Source organism: Talpa europaea, assembly GCF_964194135.1.
Source record: "Talpa europaea genome assembly, chromosome: X".
Taxonomy (NCBI): Eukaryota; Metazoa; Chordata; class Mammalia; order Eulipotyphla; family Talpidae; genus Talpa; species Talpa europaea.
In genome coordinates, this window is record NC_140081.1 from 29,484,455 (window position 1) to 29,512,041 (window position 27,587).

At 42.8% G+C, this 27,587-nt stretch overlaps 1 protein-coding gene across 1 annotated transcript in view; it reads right to left on the reverse strand.

Moving 5' to 3' along the window:
• DIPK2B (divergent protein kinase domain 2B) overlaps nt 1-26,557 on the reverse strand; it is a gene marked incomplete at both ends in the record, with an annotated part of 28,341 nt that extends 1,784 nt beyond the window's left edge. Inside the window, 3 exons of the mRNA XM_084258696.1 lie at nt 2,914-3,087; nt 15,781-16,045; nt 26,325-26,557. Coding sequence (XP_084114822.1) covers nt 2,914-3,087; nt 15,781-16,045; nt 26,325-26,557 — 672 coding nt within the window. The remainder of the gene's footprint in view (nt 1-2,913; nt 3,088-15,780; nt 16,046-26,324) is intronic.
• Between the last annotated feature and the right edge of the window lie 1,030 nt (nt 26,558-27,587).

A 27,587-nucleotide genomic window follows, 5' to 3' on the forward strand; every position in this document is an offset into this window, starting at 1 on the left:
GAGGAAGCATTAGCGGATTCCAGAGAACAAGTCACGGGAACAGCTCTGTCTTTGCCTGTCACCAGGAGCACACAGAAAGGCCAGCCTTCCGCAAGCACCCTCTGTCTCAAAACATAGCCGACCTTTTCTTACACCTCTTGGAAGAGGGCGCCCCTTTTTTATTCCACCGTTGGTGGAGCCATTTAGTAAAAGACACTTTTGTTTTCACACAGTGGATTGCATTTCAGTGGCATTTCCCACACCGAGGTAACTTGCCAATGAACTTGCTGAGATTTTACATGGTATTCAGAATTCAGGACTATATGCTGATGTGAAGAGTTATATAGTTGAAAAAATATGAGTAGCATTTGCGATTTCACAGAGATCACTGCTGAGGAAGAGGCCATGGAGAAAGAAAAAGAGGGTCAACAAATGCCCAAAAATAGATGACTGGATCAAGAAGATGTGGTACATATACTCCATGGAATATTACTCAGCATTCAAAAAAGATAAACACATGCAATTTGCAGCAACATGGATGGCGCTGGAAGGGATCATGCTCAGCGAAATAAGCCAGAAAGAAAAAGAAAAATACCGGATGGTCTCACTCATAGCAGGAATCTAGAAAACTTAAATAAGGGACCAGGAAAATGAATAACTATAAGAAAGTGAAAATCAAAATCAACAAAAAACTATGAACCAGAGACACTTTTAGGGGGGCGGGGGCGGGGGCGGGAGGGGAGGGATTGGGGTCAGAATGGGGGGGCTGCAATTGTATGGGGAATATAAAAATAAAATTTATTATTTAAAAAAAAAGAAAAAGAGGGTCAAGTTTAGGTTGATTTAAAGAAAAATATTTTTAAAAATGATAGTGCTGATACCTCTTCCTGGGACATGGCAAAAACCATGAAGGGGAAGAAAGTGAAAATCAAAAAAGAAAGTGAAAATGAAAATCAACAAACAACTATGAACCAGAGACACTGTATGGGGGGTGGGGGGGGCGGGGAGGGGAGGGATTGGGGTCAAAACAAGGGGGTTGCAATTGTATGGGGAATATAAAAATAAAATTTATTTAAAACAAAAAACAAAAAACAAACAAAAAAAAAACCGTGAAGGGGGCCCTCGGGGGCTCAAGTTTCAGGAAACACTGCCCTGCCCTGAGGTCTGTCCGCGGAACCGGGGCTCACTCACCTGGCTGGGCTAACTACACGCTCACAGACCCTCCCACTACCACAGCTCTGCGGGGCTTTTCTGTCTCCTTGTAAGAACTTCAGACTCGTGGATCTCTTAGATGAAAGAGGGAGGAGGGATTCCTGGCCAGTCTTTTCTTGACTATTTATCGGAGCAGCCGTATTTAGAATGGTGTTTGTTTAAACTATGGGAGACATGACCGAAACTAGTAATACTTAGTACCGTTTTTTCTTATTATCCTTCTTAAATAAGTGAAGTCACCCCCTCTCTGATGATTTTCCCTGGTTTTCTGCCCATTAAAATCCATCTATCACATTCCAAAGAGCCTTTTCTTGCTCCCTGGCCCACCATTTAAAATGCCAGTGTTACCACATGTGTTTTAGCAAAAAAACACACAGGCCCTGTAGTCAGGCAGCTCTGGGTTTGGGTTTTATCGCTGACACTGGCTAAGTGACTTTGGACAAGTCACTTCATTCCTGAGCCCCGCGTACCTCATCTGGAAAAAGGGTCAATAAAATGTTCTTGGGAGTTTGTTGAGTTGTCACGAGCGTTAAATGAGATGATGATGGATAGCATTCAACACCATGCCTGGCACATAGTAGGTGCTCAAGAAATGAGAGTTGTTCTGTATTTAGCCATCGCCCTTTTGCTCAATAATATGGAATCATTATATAATTTGTATATAATCACATATACATTCATATCTACATGATTGGCACAAAAAACTAGGAAGTGAAAAAAGGAGCAGAAAGAGGAGGAAGCATAGAGCGATGAAGAGGAAAAGAAAAGGAGAAAAAGCGGAAGAGGACTAAGAGGAGGAGGGACCGCACATTGAATTGTAACTAATTTTTATTATTAATTGTATATGCTTATATATTATATAGAGCCATGTAAATAATTATTTTTATATAATTAATTACAATGATATTCACTGTCTTCCTCGTGGCTTCTTCCTCCCCCACCTGCACTTTCACTCTCTCCCCTTCCTCCTCTCCCTTCTCCTGCCCCTTCCTCCTCCCGCTGGTCCCCTCCCCCTTCTCCTCTCCTCCTCCCCCTCCCTCCGCCTCTCCCTACTCCCTTCCCTTTTCTGCTCTTCCCTCTGCTCCATAGTTCCTTTTGTGCTCCTTCTGCGAGTGTCCTGAGTTTTGGGGTTTGGGCTGATGGCTGGGACTGGGCGCCACCTTGCTGTGGACGTTGGCTGACTTGCTCCGTGCCCGCGTCTAGACTGGAGGCTGCGTGAAGGCCGGCCCGCTGTGCCTGGCCCGCGCACCAGCGCATCCTCAGGCCCCGGGGCGCTGTCCTGTCCTTGGCCCTTCAATCCTCTACTGACGAACGTTTCCGTCACTTCCAGTTTTTTCTCCTTTCTAAGCATCGCTGCGGTGCCCATGTCCGGGTGGGCCGTTCTTCGGCTTCGCAGCAGCTCCTGAGCTCGCGTCAATCTCACTGCTCTCGCAAGCACGGGCCAAAGTTGTCTTCCTCCACAAAGCCCTTCAGGGCCGGCTCAGGGACGAACGGTGGCTGTCGTCCCCCTCCCCGTGTCCCTCTCGAGCTCCCGAACCTCTTCCTTCTGCAGCAACCAGGCACTGACCCACGGCAGCAGCCAATTCACATTTACCAAATGCCATAAAGGTGCTAAGAGGGGCTGATGGCCCCAAGGCATGAGCGCTCAGTCCAGGCTTTGGCCGCCTCTGAGTCCTGTGCGAACACCCCTCCCCCCACAGGGCCCCCTGGGGGTCACTGTACCTGTAGGAGGATGGGATGTGGGTTGACAGCCAGCGTGTAGAGCAGACGCAGCTTGTCACGGTCTGTGAAGTGGTCCATGAAGATGCTGCCAGCGTCAGCCACCTCAGCGTAGCGCCGGACCACACGGTCCAGGAGTCGCTGTGACGGGCAGCGCAGGAGGGGACTGGGCAGGCCCTGTGGGACAGGGGAAAGGCAGTCGGCGCGGGAGACCTTGGGTTCTGGAGCCAAGTGGGCTCTGGCGAGGACCCCCAGCTGGGGAGGGTGAGGACTGGGTGCCGGCTGAGCGTTGCAAGAGGAAGGGGAAGAAGAGAACGAGCCCCAGGAGACTAGTCAAGTGGTGCTGGACTTTGGAGGGGAAAAGAGGGAGCCCCCTGGAGCGGAGGCCACTGAGTTGTTCAGGAAGTTAAGGTAAGTGGCAGTGGGCAGCTAGCTTACTCTCAGCAGGCAGCAGAGGCCTTGGAGGCCTGCGTCTCCCCACCATCACACTGCCCAGCCCTTCCATAAAGTGCTAGTCTCAGGCCGAACGGATGGAACTGGCCCCCCTACAAGTGGCCTTTTTGATTTCTTCCAGCATTTCACCAGTTATAGCGCCACGCGTCATTACCTACTGCTTTGTTCTTAGGAAGATAGGGATCTAAACTTATTTTCCATTACCTTCTAGGCCTTCCCAATACCTTTCTCCTCACTGAACAAAGACAACGAACCTTCTAGAAGAAAAGAAACAGTTAAGAACAGGGCCTGGGTTCCCTCTGTGGACTCAGCCTTACCACCCACAAGCTACTCTGGATCTCTGTACCTCCAGTTCTCGTCTAAAGTGGGGGTACTAGTAATAGCACCCTAAGCAGTTCATGGGATCAACTCAGTTAATAGATACAAAATACTAAAGTAGCATCTGGTGAGCAGAAAGAACACAATGCTATCTACGCTTATTAAATGAAAGAAGTGTAAATTGCGGGCCCTGCAAGTAAACATGACCTGTGAGTTCCGAGAGGCTGCCTTCGAAGATCACACACCAAGGTCTGCAAGTCCCAGGGCAGAGTGACTGTGGAACATGTTTGTTGGCTGCCTGCCTAGCGGGAGTTCTGGCTGAGCGAGCCGCTGGGGTAGTTGGCTAAGGGCAGTCTGAAGAGCCTTGGCACCCTAGCAGGGAGCAGCCAAGCAGCCCGGGGCCCTGGTATCCCTTGGGTGGGGGGCAGCAGGGTGGAAGGACCTCGAAGGCCTTTGAGGTTAGAGAGGGCACGGATGGGCAGAGTAGGCTGCCCAGCCATCTTGATGTTTTGGGGTTGAAGTTTCCTGGGTTGCACTACCACAGGATCACAGCTGGACTGTGGCTGGGGGCAGAGTATGTTCTGCCTGTGGCCCAGCACAGATTGGCAAAGAATAGTATGGGTGGTTGTCAAACTGCCACAATCAGGGTGCTGGATGAGCTCCTGGACTCCTCAGAGAGATGGTGGGGTTCGGGGTGTCAGGATTCTGGAGTAGGCACGATGGGATGTTGCTGAGCTTGCCTGTCAGTGCTTAGATGACCCCCCATACCCCGCAACCACCCCAGAGGGCTGAGAGCATAGGCACACAGCGCAAGGAGAGAAAATTAAAGGACTGTCCATTTTTGTGTCTCAGAGTCCGTGAGTGCCTGATCCATGTGTGCTCCATGCTTTGGGAGAGTTTCTAGAGTAGTGGGGACCAAGCCATTGTGTTCCGGGCAGTGGGCTGGGTTATTTCACATGTGATAGCTTCCTTCGTCTTCCTAGGCACCGCTCGAGGCAGGTGCTCTAATCAACCCCATTTTGCAATTGAGGAATTGAATCTGCTATGGATGCATGTTTGTCCCCCATAACCAGCCCCTACCAAAACCATAGCAAGCAAACCAATGCCATGTGCTCTATAGAAAATGCTTTCCTACTCTTCTCTGTGTTATTTAAGCCTGATTCTCCTCTGGCTTGTATGCCAGGCTTGATCTTGGTCAAGTGTAAGGCCTCTGTTTCTTCCAGATGTGCTGGACTGAAAACCACATGTATTCACACTTCAGCATTATAATCCTATCCAAAATGCCAAAGTCTTTTAAAATTAGCTGAGATTTTTTTCAAAAGCAAGAAAGATAGCTTTAAAAGCTGTATTTAGGATTTGGATATATGCCTGCACTAGCACCATTTTTTTCTTCTTCTAGGGAATAGATCATTCTGGGATTTCTAGTTCTGATAATAACAGAATAACTTTTATCAGACTCAGCCATTCTGCTGTAAATAGCACTAGAAGCTGGACAAAATATATACAACTATGTGCAGGCGTTCAACGGACATAGGGTAATGATCCTTGTAAGAAAGGATGAACATGAGATGAGTCCCGTATTCACACTCTCTTTTTTCCTTAAGACCATTTTCCAAGGTGCAATTCAGGATGTTGCTAGATAGAGGAAGCAGCAGTGGTGGGCGGGCCTGCCAGAGTAGCCGATCTTGGAGGACAGGGTCTCGTAAAGGAGAAAGGCACAGAAAAGGAGCCTGAAGAATAGGTGAAATAATTCCCCTTCAATCTTAGGCTAATTCCTAAACCTCATAGGAGTAGGATGGGACACTAGAGAGGTAGCAGAGATCCACATGAGAAGGCTCTATCATGGAGCAGAGATCTCAGAGGCTGCATAGTGCTGGTGAGATGATGGCTGGAGTCTGGACGAGACACATTAGTGAGCGATCTGGGCTTTCAATAGAACCTTAGAAAATCCACATTCTAGCAGCAAAGGACCATGTAGTCCTAGGATTAAGAACAAAACTGAAAGCGACCTGCACTCACAAAGTCTAAAATCACTCTCAACAGGATTAAGGCAGTGGTTTTCACCTGGGGGCATTTTTTTCCCCCAGGGGATATTTGACAACATATAAAAACAATTTTTGTTTCTGTTGTCACAACTGGGAGTGTGACACCGTTGGCTTCTAGTGAGTCCGTTGGCATCTAGTGGGTCAGGGTCAAGGACACTGCTAAACATTCCACAATACACAGGAGACCCCACCCTCTCCTGAAGCCCCCCAAAACATTGATCCAGTTCAAAATGTCAATAGTTCTGAGTTTGAGAAGCCCTGGATTTAGGTTTATGTGAGCAATTTAATTGGCTACTGGAACAACAATTAACAATCTTAAAAAAATTAACATAATTCAGAACCTCTACAATGTATTATACTTAAAATCCAATCATCAATAAAAACTACCAAAAATTGCAAAGAAGCAAGAAAAACTAATTGATAATTAAGAAAAAAACTATAGAAGTAGAACCAGAACTGGAGATAGTCCATATGTTAGACTTAGCAAATGTGGGATTCAAAGTAATTATGATTAAACTTGCAAGAAAACAGAGGAAAAGTCATAAAATTAATGAAAATGAGAGAATTTCAACAAGGAATTAGAATCCATAAAATCAAATAGACATTCTAGAAATACAAAATACAGTATTTGAAATAAAAAACTTACTGACTGAGTTTAACGTTAAAAGAGACAAACAGCACAAAAGAAAACATGAGAATAACGAACTATAGATGAGCGATAACATAGTAAATGTTATTAGAAGTAAATAAGTACATACCTTTATAACCATAGAATAATCAGGATGCTCAAAGCACTAACCTTAAAATAGTTAACAAACTGGACTTCATTGAAATTTAGAATTTCAGTTCATCAAAAGATACAACTGAGAGAGTGAAAAGGCTAGTCTGGGAGGAGATATTTGTAGCAAAGAACTTATATCCATATGAATATATCTTTTACAAATCAATAAGATAGATGGATGACCGAATTAAAAGCAAACAACTCTGTTACAAAAGATGAAACCAAAGTCTCCAATAAATACACAAAAATGTCTCTATATTATTAGCTTTGAGAAAAATGCAAATTCAGACCACACAATGAGATACTGCTAGACAGCCACCATGATGACTAACACGAAAAACTAACAATATCAAGTGTTGATAAAGATGTGGAAAAATGGAACTCTCTCTTTTATTACTTATAACAGGAAATCAGTACAACCATTTTGAAAAACTGGTTCTAGCTACTAAATCTGTTCATATGTACATGCTGTGTTTTCATTTCTATATGCTTATATTCACCAATTGACATATATAAGAATGTTAGCAACTGCTTGAATTCACAATCACTCTAAATACAACCCAAATCTTCATCAAGAGTAGAATGAATCAAGTGTTGCAACATCATACAATGGAATCTTATACTGCAATGAAAAAACAAACTATGGATTCTTACAACAATATGGATAAATAGCATGATAACATGTTGAGTATATACTGTGGGATTCAAAACCAGGCAAAACTAATTCATGGTGATTTAGGTCAGAATAGTAATCATTGGGAATGGACAGGGTGATCATCTGTGCCCATTTGAAGGATTTCCATGGATTGGGCCTTTCAGTGATAAAACCAGCATAGTCTCAAGAAAATTAGATAGGAAGGGGATATTAAAAAACCTTCAGAGGTTCTAGAAAGATTCAGTTTCTTAATGTGTATGGTGGGTACATGAGTGAACATTTATAAAAATATACCTAGCTGTATAGTTAAGATTTGTGCATTTAATTATACAATTTATACTTTGACTTAAAACGTAAAAAAGACATATTTTACAGGTACAAAAAAATGAAAAACCTTTTGAGTAGAGCCATGGGGAGAATTTTGGTGAATAACAAAATGAAGGTACACTTTCATTCTTAATGTTTGCCTGTCTTTGTCAAGTGTTGGGCCTTTGATCTGAAAAAGGTGGAGCAAAAAGTGAGGAATAGGAATGGGAAGCCATAATGTGTAAAGGAACGCTTCATCATTCTGAATGAGTTTTCCCTCCTGGAACATTAGTAGCAACCTTGCAAATGATGTTGCTGAACCGCAGGCAGTGAATGTAGAAAGCATGAAAGGAGTAAAAAACCATTTCTGATATTCAAAGGAGCAAGAGGATAGATTTCATTAATTAGTGATTAGTGGACTGTTTCTGGATCATAGGGAATATTCTAACACAGGTTATTAACAGGATGATTTGTGCACCTTTAGAAGAGGTAGTGACAAGGAATTACTGAGGATTCAATTAATCAAATCATTCTAGACTAACAACTTTTTTCTTTGAATTAGTTATTTGATATCTGAAAAGAATAATGCAAATGATTTAGAATATGTAGACTTTAGTGAGGCAGTAATTCTCATGATAACTTTATAAAGGAGATGGGGATGTGAGAGTTTGGCTGCATAGAAAATTGAGATGATTAGTAGCTGGTTAACTGAGTTTACCTAACAATTAATGGATTAATTTTCAAAGAATAAGAAGATTTTCTCTTTGGTTCTGTTCTGTTTTACTTTTGTAAATTAATAACTAGGACATAGATAGAAGTTGTGCTCATCAAAATTAAGATGATATGTAGTTAATGAACAATGATGTAAAAAATAAAAAAAAATTATTAAAAAAAGATGATATGTAGTTGGGGGTGATAGTAACTATGACAAGTAACAGAATCAAGTTGACAGACTAGATTAATGGATTTAATCTAGGATCATATTGAATGGGAAATTAAAAGCTTCTGTTCTTAAAATTAAACTTAGCTGCAGAAGAGGTTGAAGTTTACACATTTTATATGCATCCATATAGGGGAATGACTAAGATTTGAAAGAAAATTGCAGATGTTTAGTTAGACTGGGAAGTCAGGATTTAGGAGGTGAATGTATGGACAGAGGAGGGGAAATGTTATATGTAACCCCAATGGTGTTGAAATAATTTAACAATTTAAATGAGTGAAAGAACATATAAGAAGACAGATTTGAAGTGAACTTCCTAATTATCTGTTCAAAGGAGGAATAAGCTGTTTTTGAAGTTAGTAACTTTCCCCTCACTGTATGATAGGACAAAATATGTACATATTTTGAGTTTAAATTGGTGAACTTTCAAGTTTCAAACCCAAGCATCTATGACATATGTATGGTTGAGTGGGCAGAAATATATTTTGATCTTTGACAAATTCCTATACTGTTCTGTCATATGCTCTTTTATATATAAACCAGGGACAAATGTATTTATTCCCTATTTGGTCCACCGACAAGGTATACATCTAATCTTCCATAGAATTCTTGGTAATCCATGTAAAAGCTAAGAAAACTGGGAAATTTTTTAAATTGTTATAGGTAGCCCTGAATGAGGACCAAATTGACATGCAGGTCCCCATTTTTATATTATTCCTTCACATTAATGACTAAACTTGTATCAATTGTCTAACACTACATTGGGTGGATTTCCAGTTTTCCTCTGAGCAGTGATTTGGCATAGGTTACATCATGGAGTCCTGTAAACGAGTTAATAAGTCTCTACCCTGTTTCAAATAACCTTTGCCACAAAAGCTGGAGCGATGAAGTTTCAGAGGTTTTAACCCTAAACAGATACCATGATTCAGAAACTTAGTTGTTTCAAAACTCAACAATTTCATGACTGGAAGTGAAACAGGAGCACCATGGCTGTGCAGCTGCAGGGAGTGCCTGGGTTTGATGGCCTATCCTGGTGCCAGCTGGGTTTGAAGACCTGACCCAGAGGGAGTTGTGGAGAGAGAGAGAGGCCTGCAGTGCATGCAGCCCATGGGCAACTCCAAGTTTCAGTGTTGGCAACCTGGGCTGCACCGTGGCAGTTCCCCAGCCAGCCTGGCAGGCTCCAACATCAGCAATGGCAATGAGTGCCTGCCTGAGTTCAGCATAGGTTGGGTCTGGACAGTTGATGGGGATTCACTTTTTTTTTTGATCATATATAGTTTTATTTTTTTCAAGCAAATCTTTTAAAAGATCTATGACATCCAAAGGAGTGACATCAAATTTATTTTTAAATCCACATGGGAAAATATTGAAACATCTGTGCTTTATTAATAATATGTTTAATGCTTTATGAATGATGTGTTTAATGTTTTAGTACATTATAAACATATCAGTTCATAACATGCTAAGTACTTGCGGTTATGCTAGTGCTGTTGACTTTATTTTATTTTTTTTTCAGATAGGAAGTTTTTATTTTTTATTTTTTTTCTACCCCTATGTTTATTGCAGCACTATTTACAATAGGTAAAACCTGGAAACAACACAAATGCTCTGAAATAGATGACTGGATCAAGAAGATGTGGTACATATACGCAATGGAATATTATTCAGCAATCAAAAAAGATAAACTCATGCCATTCACAGCAACGTGAATGGAACTAGAAGGAATGATGCTCAGTGAAATAAGCCAGAAGGAGAAAGAAAAAATATCGGATAGTTTCACTTATAACGGGAAGATAGGGGAACCAAATAAGACATCAGTGTAAAAAAAATAGGAACAGTACAAAACACAACAAAGCAAAAACAGACAATTATAAATCAGAGACATCCTGCAGGGGAGGAGGAGGGAGAGGGATCAGAGGGAGGGAGGGAGGAGCACAGGGGACTGAGGTGATGGTGCACGGGTGCCTCGGGGAAGGAAATTCTATGGGGACCATACCTGAGGGGGTGGGGCGAAGCAAATATTGTTTAACAATAAAAAAAAAATGGGGATTCACTTTTAAATGCCATGCTGGAATTGTAAATGGACCAATGAGGCCTGAAAGGTGGGTCCCCGGAAGGGGATATAAGCTAAGGTTCCAGAGGGCTTGAGACACATTTGTTGGGACTTAGATCTTTGCAGACAGATTTGTTGTGGAGATTCATGGGGCTCTGATTTCCTCTTCAAACTGCAGCCTGACCTCTGCTTCTGTGCCTGGTCTCTGAAAGAGCTATCTGCTGTTGGCTTATGCCAACAGCTCCCTAAGAGCTATAGCACTGGTGTCTCTGCCATCAGTGCCTGCTGACTTGTGACCTGCACTGTTGACCTGTGCCCAGCCATCTCTAAGAGCTCCCCTGCTTCCCATCCTCCACCACTGCCTCCTGATACCTCCAGCACTATTTGGTCTGGCGTCTGGTACTGTCCAGTTTAGCCTTTGGGCTGCTGCTGCTGCTGGCTGCTGTGGTGCCACTTCAGCAGCACCACCTGTGGTCACCTCCAGCTGTCACTGTGACTGGGATTCTGGTCCACCACTTACTGTCGTGCCACAAGCTAGCTCCAGGCTCTCATCAAAGGGATAATTCCATCTCAGGAGCAGCCTTTGGTTTGGAACTGGGCACTGTGAACACTATCTGGGTTAGGACAGCTGACCATTTGTGGCCTAAAAACTTTTTCCTGTTTTATAAACCCTGTTGTTGCTACACCCTGAGCTTGAGTGGTGTCTTGCAATTGTGAGTGCACAGGTGAGAACCCACAGACAATGACCTAAGCCTTTAGACTATTTTAGGAGGTAAGAGTTGGCTATGGGGGCTCACAGCTGTGCCATATTATCTCTAGCTGGATCCTCAAATTCCCATGGGCCCTTGCAAGAGCCACAGAGAAGTTCTCCTGTCTCATAGTCCTGATGTGCCTCTGAAGGTATTCTGCTTTTTGAAGACCATTCAGCCAGAGGGTGTGTGCTGATATTCTGGGATTTGCCCTATGTGAGATCACTGAGGCACTTTTAGTTGCTTAAATTTCTTTTTTTTTTTTTTAAAGATTTATTTATTTATTTATACAAGCACTGGGTACAGTCAGAAGCGCGGGAGGGTGAGAGAATTCACCAGACCCAGAGCGGGGAACAGAACAGGCAGACTGATGAAGAAACACACTGCTGAGGGGAGCAGCGGGTGAGGCAGGAGAGGTCTGTTGCACCATGTGGGACCCTTGCCGACAGCTGGGGATCGAACTGGAGCTGCAGAGGCCGCGGGGCAGATTCGCAGCCCAGCGCTCAACCACTGCACCACCAGGGGAGGCCGTTACTTAAATTTCTTTTTCCACTAATAATCATTTTATCTTTGACTCCAATGTTAAAGCTGTCTTTCTTTTCAGCATCAATATAGGCATGCTATTTTTTCAGTAATGAATGCAACTTTTTGGAAAGGTCCTTGATCTGGTTGGTAGCTTGTGAGCGATAAAAATATTTATATTCTCAAAACTGGCTGTGACTTCAATATAAAATTTCCATCTTCATTCAAATACTTCATATAACCTGCTTTGTATCAGAATGAGTCAAATATAGTCTCCCTCCCACACTGCGATGTCATCTCCCAGAGTTCAGGGAGCTTGTCTCGGACAGCTTCCTACCCTCCTACCCAGGGCCTAGCATAGATTCTGTAAGCTCCCCTTAAACATTTGAATTAAACTTAAACAAAACTGAATTTTACTGTTTAGGAGTTACCTTTAAACCCATATTATGGTTAAACGATTAACATGCATTTTGGTTAATTTGCTTATTTTCCTTACTTACCCATTTAAAAAAATAATTGAAACATCGCAAGTAAAATTGCCAGCCATCCTTGTTTCAACAAAGCTGCCTGAACACTCTATGCTGCCATCTAGCGGCCATCTAGTCAGTTCCCACTTGAGGAAGGGCCAGGCACTGTCTTTGGAGTTGTGTCACAAGTGGCTGCTAGTAGCAGAGGGGATGAGAAGGGGACATGATGAAGCATATGTGCTTCCTCTCATTAGTCACGTGCTGCTGAGGGTAGCTGCCATCTTGCACTGGCCATTATAACAGAGCCAGCCTTCTTCGTGGTTTTGTGAACAGGCAGGTAATGATAAACTCTTGCTGGCTGTCTTGGCTGTGGTTCTGTTTGTGGACTAATAATTTAGGCTGTGGGATATTTCCATCAGAACATTGCAGCTTTTAGAGGAGAAAAGTCATAGTTTAATTAGCATAAATGCCACACACACACACACACACACACACACACACACACCCTGCATTGTTTTATATTCTTGATGATTCCTACTCCTCTCCTGCCCCCATCACTGCCCGTGGTCCAAGACAGTGTCCTTAATCAAAATTACACACTTGTTCCTGAGGGACGGGAGCCGTGGTCTCCCTGGCTCAGTCTCTTAAGTTGATTACCCGGACTTTTCATTCAAGTGGACAGGCCGTCAAGGCCTGAGACCCCTGCAACAGCTAGATCCCTCTTGCTTTCAACTTCCTTTTATTTCTTCATTTCCCCTCTCTTCTCTTGCCTTGACAGTTCTCTGTGCAAACCTGTGAATTTCTTCGATCCCTTTTACTTTCCTCAAAAACACACAAGCAGACACACGCAGATGTGCACAGTTGAGGGCTCTGGCCTAGATCCCTGCTGGAAAGAGGTTCTTGAGGGAATCAGGGAAAACCCACTGAAGTCTTGCATTGAGAGACTCCCCAGGGCTGGCTGCACAAGTAGGCTGAGTTGGCTTTGGGCCATCTGGTATGAGTCGAAGGATGAGGCAAGTCTCTCTATCACCATCCTACAATCTCTCTCCAGTTTGTCCCTGAAACGCCCATATAAATAGAAAACCATAAGAAATGAGGACTCGTGTCTGGAAGCTTGTCAGGACAATGGGCCAGTGCTGTTGTGCTAAATCTGGAATGAATGGTCACTCAGAAATAGGATTCACCTCATATTCTAGCTGAGGTCATGGCAGGAACTGCTTGCTTGGAAACTGTTGAGAAGGATTCTGGGACACTAGTTGGGAGTGGGGAGGAGTCCAGGGGCACATTAGGAAGGTCTCAGATAGCTATGGGATAGGCTAGTGTGGAGCATTACAATATCGGCTTCACACACAAATGGTTTCTTGGAGGGTTAACAGTGAAATGGTATTAGCTGTTTACACCCTCATGTGAATTAAATTATTATATTTGCTGCTCATCTCCCCTCAAGGTGCTAAGGGAATGGAGTTACAGGATTGGGGAAGGTTTTCTTTTATGGCTTATTTTTTTCTTACCACGGTAAAATCTACTTAACAGAAAATTCACCATTTTAACAATCTTAAGATGCACAAATCAATGGCCTTTAGTACACTCACAAGGTTGCGCGAGTGTCACCATGATACATTTCTAGATTTTTTCATCACCTCAAAAAGAAATCCTGTACCCATTTAACAGTCACTCCTAAGTCTCACCTCACATTAACCCCTGGCAACCACTAATCTGCTTTTTGTCCTATGGATTTTCCTATTCTGTCTATTTTCTATCAGTGCAGCCATACAATATTTGATGTTTGGTGGGGGGGTCTGGCTTCTTTCACTTAGCATAATGTTTTCAAGGTTCATCCATGTTGTAACACGTGTCAGAACTTCATCCCTTCTTGCCATATAACATTTTGTTTATTCATTCATTAATTGATGGATACTTGGGTTGTTTCCACCTTTAGATTATTATGAATATTGCTGTTATGAATATTCACATACAGCTCGTTTGAACACCTATTTTCAGTTCTTTTGGGTGGATGGGTTGGGTTTCCCCCTCCCCCGCTGCTTCACCTTTGGTGACAATGAATCCATTTAAGCTGTGACAGGTGAGTTTTGCGAAGAAGAATAGAGCAGGAGTTTGGGTGTTGCCTGGATGAGGCCAGGGTGGAAAGGGTACAGAACACCTTGGGTATGCTGCGGAGTCCTAAGGCAAAGCATCTCTGGAAATGGAAGGAGGCAGGGGAGGAGCCACAATAGGATGGTAATGACCTTGAGCTTGGTGGATGGAAGAGGAATGGGGCTTGTCCAGAACTTGCAACATAGCTGCTGATCTGTACCTGTCTTTTATTTTATTTTTAAAAAAGATTAATTTATTCATTTATACAAGCACTGGGTACAGTCAGAAGCGCGGGAGGGTGAGAGAATTCACCAGAGCCAGAGCGGGGAGCAGAGCAGGCAGACTGACAAAATACACTGCTGAGGGGAGCAGCGGGCGGCAGGAGAGGTCTGCGTGCCATGTGGGACCCTCGCCTGGTGGCCGGGGATCGACCCGGAGCTGCAGAGGCTGCGGGCAGCTTCGCAGCCCAGCGCTCAACCGCTGCGCCACCAGGGGAGGCCCAATTTACCTGTCTTTTATAAGGAAAGGAAAAATGTCTGCTAGAGATGAAAAGGTGGATGAGGAGAATGCTTGAGAAAAGTAAAAATGGTTATGGCTTGCCTGTGTTTTAACAGGGTGTTGTTAATGGATTTTTTTTTGGCAGAAAGAAAAAAAGCTTGTTTAGCTGCCTGTGACTGCACGGTGACAAAACGGGTAGAGCAAGTTTTAGCACAACAAACTGAAGAAGGTGGCCTATGTAATGGTAGGAGTGGCGGTTGTGGTGGTGATGGTGGTGGTGGTGATGGTAGTAAAATAATGCTGCCAGATGTTTCTACAGTGATGGACTGTTTCTAAAGGGTCTACAATCTGTAAGCTCCTCAGCGTGACTAAATCAGGTAGAGCAGGCACGATTCACTGCCATTTGAGAAACAGAAAATGAAGGCATACACCTGGGGATCGTAAGCACGTGCTCAGTTATCGGGGTTTGTTAAATAAGTGAAGTAGAGTCATACCAAGTCAAAGAATGCCAGAGCTGGGATGGTCTTTGAGATTATACAGAAGCTACTCCCCAGCACAGTTTTGGAGGAGGAAGGTTGGGGCAGAGTGGGACAGTGCTGGGTTTAAGTGTCAGGTCAGCTAGTCACAGAGTAAAGGACCCACGTTCATAGTCTGTCCTCTGTCCCTATACAGAGTGACATCATAACACCCACTGCAGCGCTGAGTGTTGGTTTGTGTTCTTACCTGTCCGCCCCACTGGGCCGCAGACTGCTGGAGGGATGGAGCTTGTGTCTGATTCATCTTTGTGTCACCAAGATAGAATACAGTCACCGAAACTTGTTTGGTTCCTGCCCTGTCAAAGCCACTTCGTTTCATGACATTATTGTGTCCCACTTGGGCACAACTCCCTTTCTCCAAACTGAGCGTGAACTGGAATTGGATAGATACCCCCCCCCTTGTCCCTCTGCAACACCCCCCCCGCCGCCCCCTCCCCCGGCCAGCACACTCACCTGCACCAGGTCCGGAGTGAGGCGCTTAGCCTGCAGCCATTTCTGGAACCTCCCTGTCTTCCGTAGGATGCGCTCTATGCTGCAGGTCTTCGGGGCTCCTGCCGAGGCACAGATTCTCCTGTCTGAGATCTCATTTTGGTGTTTGCTGACCAGCCTCGAGACCTCCACAAGGCGCCAGGTTTTGGAATCATCTGAGTAATTTGCAGGGTAAGAAGGCAAGTGGTCGGGAGACAGTCGGAGGTGGGAAGCCAGCCAGTTGTCAAACCTAGAAGAATAGCCTTTTAGGATCCCTCTGGGAGCTGGAGGGATGCAGCAGGGGCTAAGCAAGGACTAGACACAGTGCCAGAGCCAGAAGTCAGCAGAGTCCACGCAGGGAGACGGGACAATGTCTAACCGATCCATTTCTCCTTCGACTGGGGTGCTCCAAACCTTTTCTGTGAGAGGACTATTTTTGTTTCTTCAGACATTGGGAAGTGTAGATGTGATGTCAGAAAAAGTGAGGGAGATACACGCCAGACACAAACTTGATCATTTTCATGTAACTGGCAGGAAAGAGCTAACCATCATTTTCTGAACTTCTACTGTATGTAAAGAGAACAGCTTCACGCATGCCGGTATCTTGGATTCTCCTGCTACGCCACTCCCACTTTACAACAGTGGAAACTGAGGCTTATTAGAGCTTCAGTACCTTGCCCAAGATCACACAATACTCTGCCAAGCAGGGTTGCAAACTCAAGGCTGTCTGTCAGCAAAACCCATGATCTTTCCCCTTCCCTGAACTGGTTCCAGCCACTGCCCACCCTCTAACCAATGGCTGGGTCTTGGAAGCAGAGTTCTTGAAGAGGCTTCTTGGCCAGCACTGCAGAGACTGTGCCTCTCTGTATCCAACCTCAACAGCCCCATCAATTTTGTTTTCAGTCCAATGATTGAAGTCATTAGTACCAACCAAGTATTAGGGTACAGTGACTGCTAAATGGTCAGCAAATTCCAAGTTATCTGGAATCCAGGAGTTATGCAATTCCACGCAAAGGCCTGGTTGGTCCTTCATCCTCCCTAGGGGAGGAGAACTTAAGTGCTGGCCTATTAGCATCTGCTGATTTCCTAGGCCCAACACTGACCGTTTTCTCTAGCCATCCTTCAACTGTGTGCAAACATTTCTGTGAGGGACAAGTGTTAAATCTGATTTTTGTATGAAAAATTACTAAGAAAAAGTTTATCTTCATCATCATAATTATCATCATAATTTTGGTGATTGTTGGTTACTTTTATTTATTTTATGCATAAAGTAAAATGAGACAATCTCCCAGTGATAAACGCTCCTAACAGTTTGGTGTACAAACCTTTGAATTCTTCTGTATCTCCAAAGTACAAACACATGTTCATGGACATATGCATATATTTGTGTGTCTGTATAAGAAAACATACACATATATGTATGCAAAATCATATATATATAAATCATATGTATATATTTTACAAAGTGGGTTAATTTCAGATATACTCTCTAGATTGCTATTAATGTACACATTCATTGCTATTAATAAGGGTCATATGCAAATGAAAATTGGGATTATAAATTTTATATTTAATTTTAATAAGAATTCCTAAAATTCTTATTATTGGGCATTACTGTGCAACCTTACAATAATGAGTTTGGGAAGAGTTAGCATTATGATTTTCCCCAGACCCTAGTTTATTTTGTTTTCTCACTTACGTGATACAGCTTTACTATAAGAGACTGCAAACTTGTTACAGAATATGTTCTAGCAAAAACAGTCAATGAACACCTTCTATAATCAGGACCATTCCAATTGCAATAGAAGGAGGCAAAAAAAATTCTGCTCAAGAACATAATTATTTTTAAAAAAGAAAAACACTGTACACTTACAAGAAGTGAATTTCAGTGGAAGTTTTAAGAGAACCATGGGAAGAGATTTTCCCTTCTCAGAGGATAAGGAAGAGTCTAAGACCTCAAGGCAGGTCTAGTTGCCTGTTTTCTGCAGCCAGTTTTTCTTGCTCATAGGGGTTCAGCCTCCCTGAAGTTCTGTGACTACAGATTAACAAGTAGGTAGTGCTCTTAGATAATGATAAGAGCAACACATGTTTATGAAATACTTGAGCATGCCAGTCACTTTGCTAAACATTTACTGTTTATTAATTTAGTTACACCTTTTAACAAACCTATGAAGTTAGTACTATTATTAACCATATTTGTGAGGGAACAGAGGTGCAGAGAACTTAAGTGATTTGCCCAAAGTCACATAAGTAGGAATTTCAAGAAGTAATATCCAAGGTTCCAGAGTGTACAGTCTTAGCCACTTTGCCATTATTTATTTCTCTACTACCTGTTTTGTGAATGAGTTCTTGGGTATAGATTGGCAACATTATTATGGTTTATAGTGAGCTGAGCCTTTGAAGATTATTTTGTCCATGTCCTCCTACCCATTCATATTTTGAGAATGAGAAAATTGAAGTCACCTTCTTTGAATATAGAAATTAAGAAAATAACTCCATTTAAAATTGCCTCAAAAAGAATCAATATCTCGGAATTAACATACATAACTAAGGGAGACAACTGCAGATGCTATTAAAGGGCTTAGATCGTGACATAAGAAAATGGAATTGTATCCCATGCTCATGGATGGGGGAGAATCAATATAATCAAAATGACTCTCTTGCCTAAAATGTTGTAGAAATTGGATGCAATTCTCATCAAAATAAATACCAATAATATTTTTCAAATAAATTGAACAAAATTACTGAAATGTATTTGAAACCACAAAAGGCAAAAGTGATCTTGAGAACAAAGGAGAGAAACAAAGGATCATGTTACCTGACTCCAAACTTTACTATAAAGCAAAAGTATTAAAAACAATATGGTAATGGCACAAAAATAGATACATTTAATCTATGGAACAGAATTGAAAGTTCAGAAGTAAATCCACATACATATCCCAATCTATAGTAAAGCAGGTGTGACGATACACAGTGGAAAGGAGATGCTGCTGGGAAAACTGGAAGGCCACTCATAAAAGAATAATTTGATTGCTCTCTAACTCCATATACAAAATAAATTCCAAATGGATGAACGATTTAGATATAAGACTTGCAACAATGAAGTATATAAAAGCAAACATGGCAATGTGGTCCATGACATCAATGATGGAGATGTCTTTAGAGATTTAACCCCTATGGCAAGGGAAATAAAAGCAAAAATTAACAATTGGGATTACCTCAAGCTAGAAAACTTTTGTATAGCAAAAATATACATAAGAAGATTAAAGAGATACCCTACTTAATGGGAGAAAATATACAATATATGACCAACAGGGGTAAATATCCAAGATAAGTAAAAAGGTCTAGGGCCTCCCTGGAGGCCCAAGAGGTTAAGCACCGCACTGTAAAGCTATCTGCAGCCTCTGCAGCATGAGTTCGATCCCCAGCGGCCAGGGAGCTACCCACATGGCGCAGCAGTGCTGCGCCTCTCCTCACTCACTGCTGTTTTCTTCAGCCATGTGTTTCAGTCAATCTGCCTGTTCTGCTCCCCAGTCTGTCTCTGGTGAATCCTCTCACCCCCGCACCTCTGGTTTGTAACCCAGTTCTTGTATGTATAAATAAATAAAATAAATCTTTAAAAATAAATAAATAAATACAATTTAAAAAAAGGTCTACAATTGAACAACAGAAAAGCAAACAACCCAATTAATAAATGGGCAGCAGGTGTAAACAGACAATTCACCAAGGAGGATATCCAGGAAGTCAAAAATATATGAAAAAGGGTTCATCATTGTTTCCAGTAAGAGAGATGCAGGTTAAAACCACAATCAGATACCATCTCACATCTATGGGAATGACACATAATAAAAAAGACCCCTGACAACAAGTGCTGGAGAGGATGTGGAGAAAGAGGAACCATATTGTACTGTTGGAGGGAATGTAAATTGTGCTGACATTATGGACAAAGATCTGCATTCATCTCAAAAAACTAAAAAGGGAAATACTGTACAACCCAGTAATCTCACGCTTGGGCATCTATCCAAAGAACACGAAATTATCAACGCAAAAAACCATATACTCTAGAATGTTACTGCAGTACTATTTACAATATGGAAGTAGTCTAAATGCTCATCGTTAGATGACTGGATGAAAAAGATGTGGTATGTATACACTATGGAATACTGTTCAGCGATGAGGAAAGATGAAATGTAGCCATTTACAACAAAATGGAGGGAATTAGGAAATTCTGGCTAATAAGCAAGTCACAATGACAAAGGCAAATACTAGATGTTTACATAGCAGAGATTTGATAAAGTAAAATACTTGTAAGAACTAGCATACATTAGTAAATGCAGTGAAGACTCAAGGTTAAGAAGTAAGGGAGAGGGAGAAGAAGGCGAGAGGATAGAAGGGATGGTGGTGGGGGAAGATTAAAAAGAAGAAGAAAAACAAAAAAAAAATGGCCAATAAACCTGAAGAAAGGACTGAACTCAGAGGAAATACAAACTAAGAACAGCAGTAATATTAAATATTTGTGAGTGTGCAAGAAGTGACCTGTATAGGTAGGCGCCTCCATTTGGAGACACGTATCAAAAATCTTAACAAATTCGCTATAATTTTTGACCCAGAAATTCCACTTTTAAGAATTTGTCACAGGGGGGCCTCCCTGGTGGCACAGGCAGTTGAGCATTGCACTGTGAAGCTGTCCGCAGCCTCTGCAGTGTGGGTTCGATCCTGGCCCGCCAGGGAGATACCCACATGGTGCAGCAGACCTCTCTTGTCTCATCCGCTGCTCCCCTCAGCAGTGTATTTCGCCAGTCTGCCTGTTCTGTTCCCGGCTCTGTCTCTGGTGAATCCTCTCACCCTCCTGCGCATCTGGCCTGTACCCCGGTTCTTGTATAAAAATAAATAAATCTTTTAAAAAAATTTTTCTAGGAGTTACTCACTGATGTGCACAAAAGTTTTATGTGCAGAGAAATGTTCAGCACAGCACTGTAATACTAAAACGTGAAAGAAGGTCTAGTTGTTTCACAATAGTGAATTAAAAAAATGAATCATACAGTTGATTGATGCAATTGAATACTATGAAGCTTTTTAGAAATCAAACAATGCTTTTCCTCCCTGGCTGCCTGAAGATCCACCGCTGTCATGAATGACACAGTAAGGATCTAGAACAGGAAGTTCATGACCAACCGGCTGTTTCCCCAGAAAAACAAATGGTCACTGACGTCCTTCACTCTGGGAAGGCAATGATACCAAGACAGAAATTTGGAAAAAACTAGCTAAAAATGCACAAGACCACCCTGAAGTCATCTTTGTATCTGGATTCAGAACCCACAATGGAGGTGGCAAGACACCTGGCATTGGCATGATTTACAACACAAAGAAAAGCGAACCATAGACTTGCAAGACATGGCTGCAGGAGAAGAAAAAGACATCAAGAAAACAGCGAAAGGAACGCAAGAACAGAATGAAGATGGAGGGACTGCCAAGGCTAGTGTGGGTGCTGGCAAAAAAGTGGCAAGATTGGACAAGAGGAGTGGTTTCTGCAGTGACTATCTGTGGCGATTGTGCAGATTTTTCATGAGAGCATTAATAATAAAACCTGTCTGGGACCTCATGCATGAGTAATAAAGCTTCTCCTGACCTTAAAAAAAAAAAAAAAAGAAAAAAACTTTTATGTGTCCGGCTGTTTGAAAAAACATCAAGTCGTGGAGTGAAATAGTTAATGTGGAAAGGTATTCCCAATATATTGTTAAATAAAAGTTTATAAAAGTATATACATAGTAGAATTACAGTTTTGTTGGGAAAAAATTCCTAGAAAGGGAATTACAGTTTTGTTGGGAAAACATTCCTAGAAAGAAGGTGGCAAGGAGAGTGGATGACAGCGGAGGACTATGGGTGCTTTGGTGGTGGGAGAGCTATGGAGACCACACCCGAGGGGAGAAAACCTATACTGTAAAAATTTTAGCAAGGATGTAAAACAATGCTACTTCATTAACAATAAATAAATAAATAAATAAGCAAATAAATAAATAAGAAAGTGGCAAGGATGTACTCCAAAACTTTAACAGAGGGCTGAGTGCTTGGTGGAGCAATTACATGTGATTTTTATTAGGGGCGCTCTTAAATCAATATTTACTGAACTTCTAGAACACACAGATATTATTTTTTAAGTAAAAAAAGTTATTTAAATGTGGATAAAAGGATATAGACTATCATGTCCACATCTTCAGACCCACTTACTGGCTCTCTGCTTATTTTCATTCTCCACATGGAGAGCTGCTAACCCCGGTCTGCCCAACCTGGTGCTTTCCTGCTTGTATTTACACACTTCCCCTTTACGCACACATGGAAAATGAATTCTGAGGGAGCTGAAGTAATATCCTGAACTTTAATGGAACCCAAACCTCTTGGGGAAATGCTTCCTGAATTTGGTCAATATCTGCCTGGTGAGAAAAACTTCATTTATTATTACCACTTGGCAAAGAGTCAGTTGTAAGAGTCATTTACTTGTCTGATGTAGGATGTGAACCTGGAGGTTTTTTTTTTTTTTTTTTTTTTTTTAGCAGAATACCTTAATTTCCCTTCCTCCTATCTTAAAATATGTCTATCTTCTCATGGCCGCCTTTCTCCAAGGAATCAGTTCCACTGTGTTTTGAGTCTCTCTATTCCATTTCTTAGTTGGGAAATCTCAATTTCACGTTCAACATCCGCCTCTATATTTCCTCTCATATCGAGTTGGTCTACAAAACAAGTCTATATCTAAGTCAACTTGCATCCTTCCTGCCCTGTTTTATTCCTGATGACCCTTCTCCCAGACTGGGAGAACTGGTCTGGCCTCCCCTGCTGGCATCACCGGGCCACCTGCACACTGCTCTCTACCAGCTCTTTCAAAATCATAGGTCTCATCCTGCTCCCTCACCGTATCCTGGCATAGAGCTTCCCCAAAGTGAGGGGCTTTCAACTTTGTAACTTTCAAACTGCCTTAAAAAAGCCTAATAGGCTAGGAAGCAATAAACAATTATTATCAAGGAATGAATTATGTGGATAATAGCTTTCCCATGCTGCTTTCTCCAGCAAGATGGAGGTGGCAGGTAATTAAGTAATTTTCCATGGCACATACCATTTATTTACTCCCCTCTTCCTCCTCTAGCAACAGCATCAAGGTCAGCGTGGAAATAGACATTCCTTCAAGGAAGACATACAGTGGCCAATGGGCACATGAAAACATGCTCATCATCACTTATCTTCAGGGAAATGCAAATGAAAACCACAATGAGATACCACCTCACACCTGTGAGAATGGGCCATATCAAAAAAACCCAGAAACAACAAATGTGGAGGAACAGGAACACTGGTACATTATTGGTGTCCAGCCTTTATGGAAAACGTATGGAGGTTTTTCAAAAATGGATCTACCATATGACCTAGTAATCCCTCTCCTAAGTATCAACCCAAAGAATGCAAAAAAAACACTAAATCAAAGGGATGGACTCACTCCTATGTTCACTGCAGAGTTATTTATAATAGCCAAGTTATGGAAACAACCTAAGTGTCCAGGGACAGATGAGTGGATTAAGAAGATATGGTCTATATAGACAATGGAATACTACTCAGCTATAAAAAAGATGAAATCTTGCCATTTGAGACAACATGGATGGCACTGGTGGGGATTATGCTAAACAAAATAAGTAAGGAGAAAACAAATACCAAATGATTTCACTCACATGTGGAATATAAAAATCAAAACAAAGGGACAGACAAAAGGCAAACCAAAACAAACCCTTGAAATCTGATTGTAGAACTGAGGCTACCAGAGGGGGAGGATGATGGGTGGAGAACAAAGGGTGAGGGGACCCAATGGACTGTGTTGAAGGACTATGGGTACCTTGGTGGTGGGTGTGGTATAGAAACAGATATTTGTAGGGGTGTGAACCTACACCCCCAAGATATATAGTGCTATAAATCAATGTTATCTCAATAAACATTTTATATCCATGTATATATGAACATACATATGAGGAAATCAGTATGTACCTCTTGAATGTTGAGCTGATGACTTTTAATAGTCAGATACAGATGCTCAAAATTAAATCTTTCAGACACCGTATTTTCCTCAGTCCTTTGGGAATTCCTAGCTCAATGTAAATTGTCATTGTTTCTGTAACATATTTCACAAAGTTTCAGAGGCTGGTGCCTTATCTCTTCAGTGTTCTCCCGACCATCTCCCAGTGCCATAATCATAACCAACCTGAAAAGGAATTTACAGTGCCTCTAAGCCAATGGATTTAAGACTTGACTAAGTTAGAATCACCTGGAATGCTTTAGATAATGCTGATGCCTGGTACCACTGCCTGACATTCTGATTTAACTGGTCTGAAAACTTCTCTCTCCTAAGAATTCAGTGGAATCAATACATTCAAGACTTATTCTGGGCATAGTAACTTCTTATTTGGGACTTATTTTGGGAATAATTCCAATAATCTTGTTGGTGGGATTTCTGGGCAATTTGAAGGGACATGTATGTGTGTGTGTGTCTTTGTGTGTGTAAGAGCATGTGTGTGTATGCATGTGACTGGGAGGGTGAAGGAGGTCTTAGATAGGTTTTTAACATAATATCCGTCCTGGGCCTCCTTAGTGGTGCAGGGGTTAAAGTCTCAGTGCTATTGAGCTATTGCCAGCCACTGCAGCATGAGTTTGATTCGCGGCCAGGGAGTTAACACACATGGTGCAGCAGACCTCTCCTGACTTGCCCACTGCTCCCCTCAGCAGAGTATTCCAGTCAATCCGCCTGTTTTTTTCCCCACTCTGTCTCTGGTGAATCCTCTCACCACCCCCCACACCTCTGGCCTATACCCCAGTTATTGTATGCATAAATAAATAAAATAAAAACAAAAAACCCGTAATAGCTCTCCCTATACTTCAGCCACATTTCACCTCTCTTTCTGGTCACACAACTGCACACCTTTTTTTTTGTCCTATATACCTGAAAAGCTTTCTTCTCACATGCATACTAAGACCCTATATCTCACCTCCTCCAGAAAGCCTCCCTGGTCAGGCCTGGACTCCTGTAATTCCATCCCTTGGTACCTGGGTTTCTCCTTTAGAACAAATGCTACATGATTACTTGGCATCTAACCCTTTCCCGACCCAATTACAAACACCAGGAGTGCAAGATGCACCTCTTTATTAGTCAAAGTTGAATGTTCACTGCCTATCACCGTGCCTGGCATATAGTAAATGCTTGGTAACTAAAAATAAAAGTCTAGTAGGAAAAGTCCACATCAACTTCATAAAATCCCACTTTGCAAAAGAAAGTCAACATTTTTGCTTACATCTTCTATTTGTTATTTTCGTTTAGTAACTTAGTTAAACAATGAAATATATATTTGGTTAAATCATCTTGTAAATGAAATTATTGTAAATAAATGCCTTTAATTTGGTCACCAAATCTTATCAACCCCAGGTAGGTCCTTGAGGGAGGGCAGAGGAGAAGAGAACTATTACCAAGGGTCTTTGGTATTGAAAAAACTCTAAACCATTAGCCCACAGGTTGAGGTTCCGATTCCTTGGTGTGGCATTCAAAGCCTCCTGCCCGTCTGACCCTCCCAACCTCCTCCTGCCACACATCCACATCTGTCCCACACTCCAGCCAGTACGTACTTCATATCTCTCCTTAGACGTTTGGACTTTGCTTATGCTGGTTCTCCTACCTTAACCCCTTCCCCTCCCACTAAATTTCAGCTCATCCTTTAAAACCTTCTCTTGTCCGCTCTTGGATTTAATCTCCTCTTCCAAGAGCTCTGAGATATCCTTCACACTTCACTTCTGGCCTCCATCAGATCTCACTGTCACCATTTATCACACAGCTCCCTCCTCCTGAGTCCCTGGAGGATTGATCAGTGTTCCAGAAGAGTCACTACAGCACCTGCTGGGCCTTGGCTATGCTGAGTGGGTCGTTGTGTTGACAGGTGTGGATTCGAGTGTGACACGACTTTTTGGTGAGGGCTATGTGCATTTCACCAAATCTGGGCTTTCCTCTGATCGAGGCAACATCTCACAACAGAAAACTGGTTCCAAAGCCTTAGAACAAACTGCCCTGCTTTGGGCCCCAAAATGCCAAGTCACTGAATTTAGTGAATGACACGTGCAAAACCAAAAAATCCCAGCATAGTTTTGAGGAATAAATAAAAATAGCTTTAAAATGTCGGTCACAGTAGGCTTTCTATAAACTTATTTGCCTCCCCCTCTGAGATATGAACTTGGTGAACTCAACAGTTCCAGACTACTAGACGCATAGGAAAGAAAACTTTAAATTCCCATTAAAAGAAAACTTTGAATTTAGCATTTTGGTCTGGAATTTGGCTTCACATCTTCCCTCACTTTCTACCCTAACTTCACCCCATCATCATTATGGTTAAATGGTTTTTCTTTAGCTCCCACCCATACATTACATCCTGACCCATTTGCAACAAACTCCTGGATATCTTCTCGTGCAAGGAACAGAATTTTGCCCCTTCAAGTTATCTCATTGAGATTCTGACCTTATTTCTTCTTTAAAGAACTTCTTGCAAATAGATGTCCCGATGCAGGCATTACATTTATCAAGACCGAGGAAAGTCCTTCCAAAATTGTAGCTGGTTCTGACCTGGGGCACCAGAGAAGGAGAGGGAGAAGCCGGTGAGGACACAGAACAGCTCAGGACCACGACCCACAGCAGCAGGGCCGGCCAGCCCCGGCGGAGGACGGCAGCCTCGGGCCCCAGCCGGGGCTCCATCCCGGCCTGGACTCCAGCTGCGGCCTTCAGCTGCCCACTCACGGCTGTGCAGAGGCAGGTTTTGGCAAAAGAGAGGGGGGCTGGCTTTGGGGCGTGGAGTCCATCCCGGTCGCCCAGGTCTCTGAGGATGCTAAGGAGCTTGCGGCTCACGAAGCTGGGGAGGAGGTGAGGAAGTCCATGTAGGATGCTGATAACAACGTTTCCAAAGTTATTCTTCCTCTGCCTGGGGCGGCTGCTGGAGGCTGGGGAGGGGTTGACTGGCAGATTTCGGGAAGGACAATGGTTATGCCTTCCCTGTGCAGTCATTTTGACAAACACAGGATATCCTGGCTGGGCAGGAATGGTCCATGCAGGATGTATGTCCGACCTGGGTTCCACCTGGGAGTTTCAAAGGACCCTGCAGGTCTCCACCCTCCACTGTTTCAATTCTCGGTATATCTATCCCTGTGGGACACACGCACGCGCGTGCGCACACACACACACACATACACACTCCTCCAATACTTGCCCCCTCTGCAATGCATCATTTGACCTGACACACAGTGAGCCATAAGTCCCCCACTTGGACCTCAACCAGCCATAACTCCCCCACTTTGACCATATTTAGCTGTCAACTAACTAGAGGTCAATTTGCTGGCAATCATGGCACATTTAGTACTGACTTGAGAGGTAAAGCCTTTCTGCTACTCAGGGAGTAGAAAAACCCAGGTTAGTCCATCCTTCAGCTTCTCTTGCTGATCTGAGAAGAGAAGGAAAGGAAACTGGTGGCCTCTGGCGTGATGAGGGGTGCTCCAGAAAACCCCGCTGGCTTGGCCTTTCCTCTTCCCCATGCCTGAAAGTCCCTCCTCCTTTCACACCCTGCCTTTGTAGGATTCTTTCCTCCTGACGGCAAGACAGGGCCCACAGCATGGTCCCAAGGACAGAATCAGGGAAGGTGCTCTTGGGCTGGGAGAGGGGAATAGGGAAGGAAGAGGGCCTTGGGACGGCCTGAAGAGATCTGGGAGTTGTGGTAAAATTTGGAGGGAAGAAC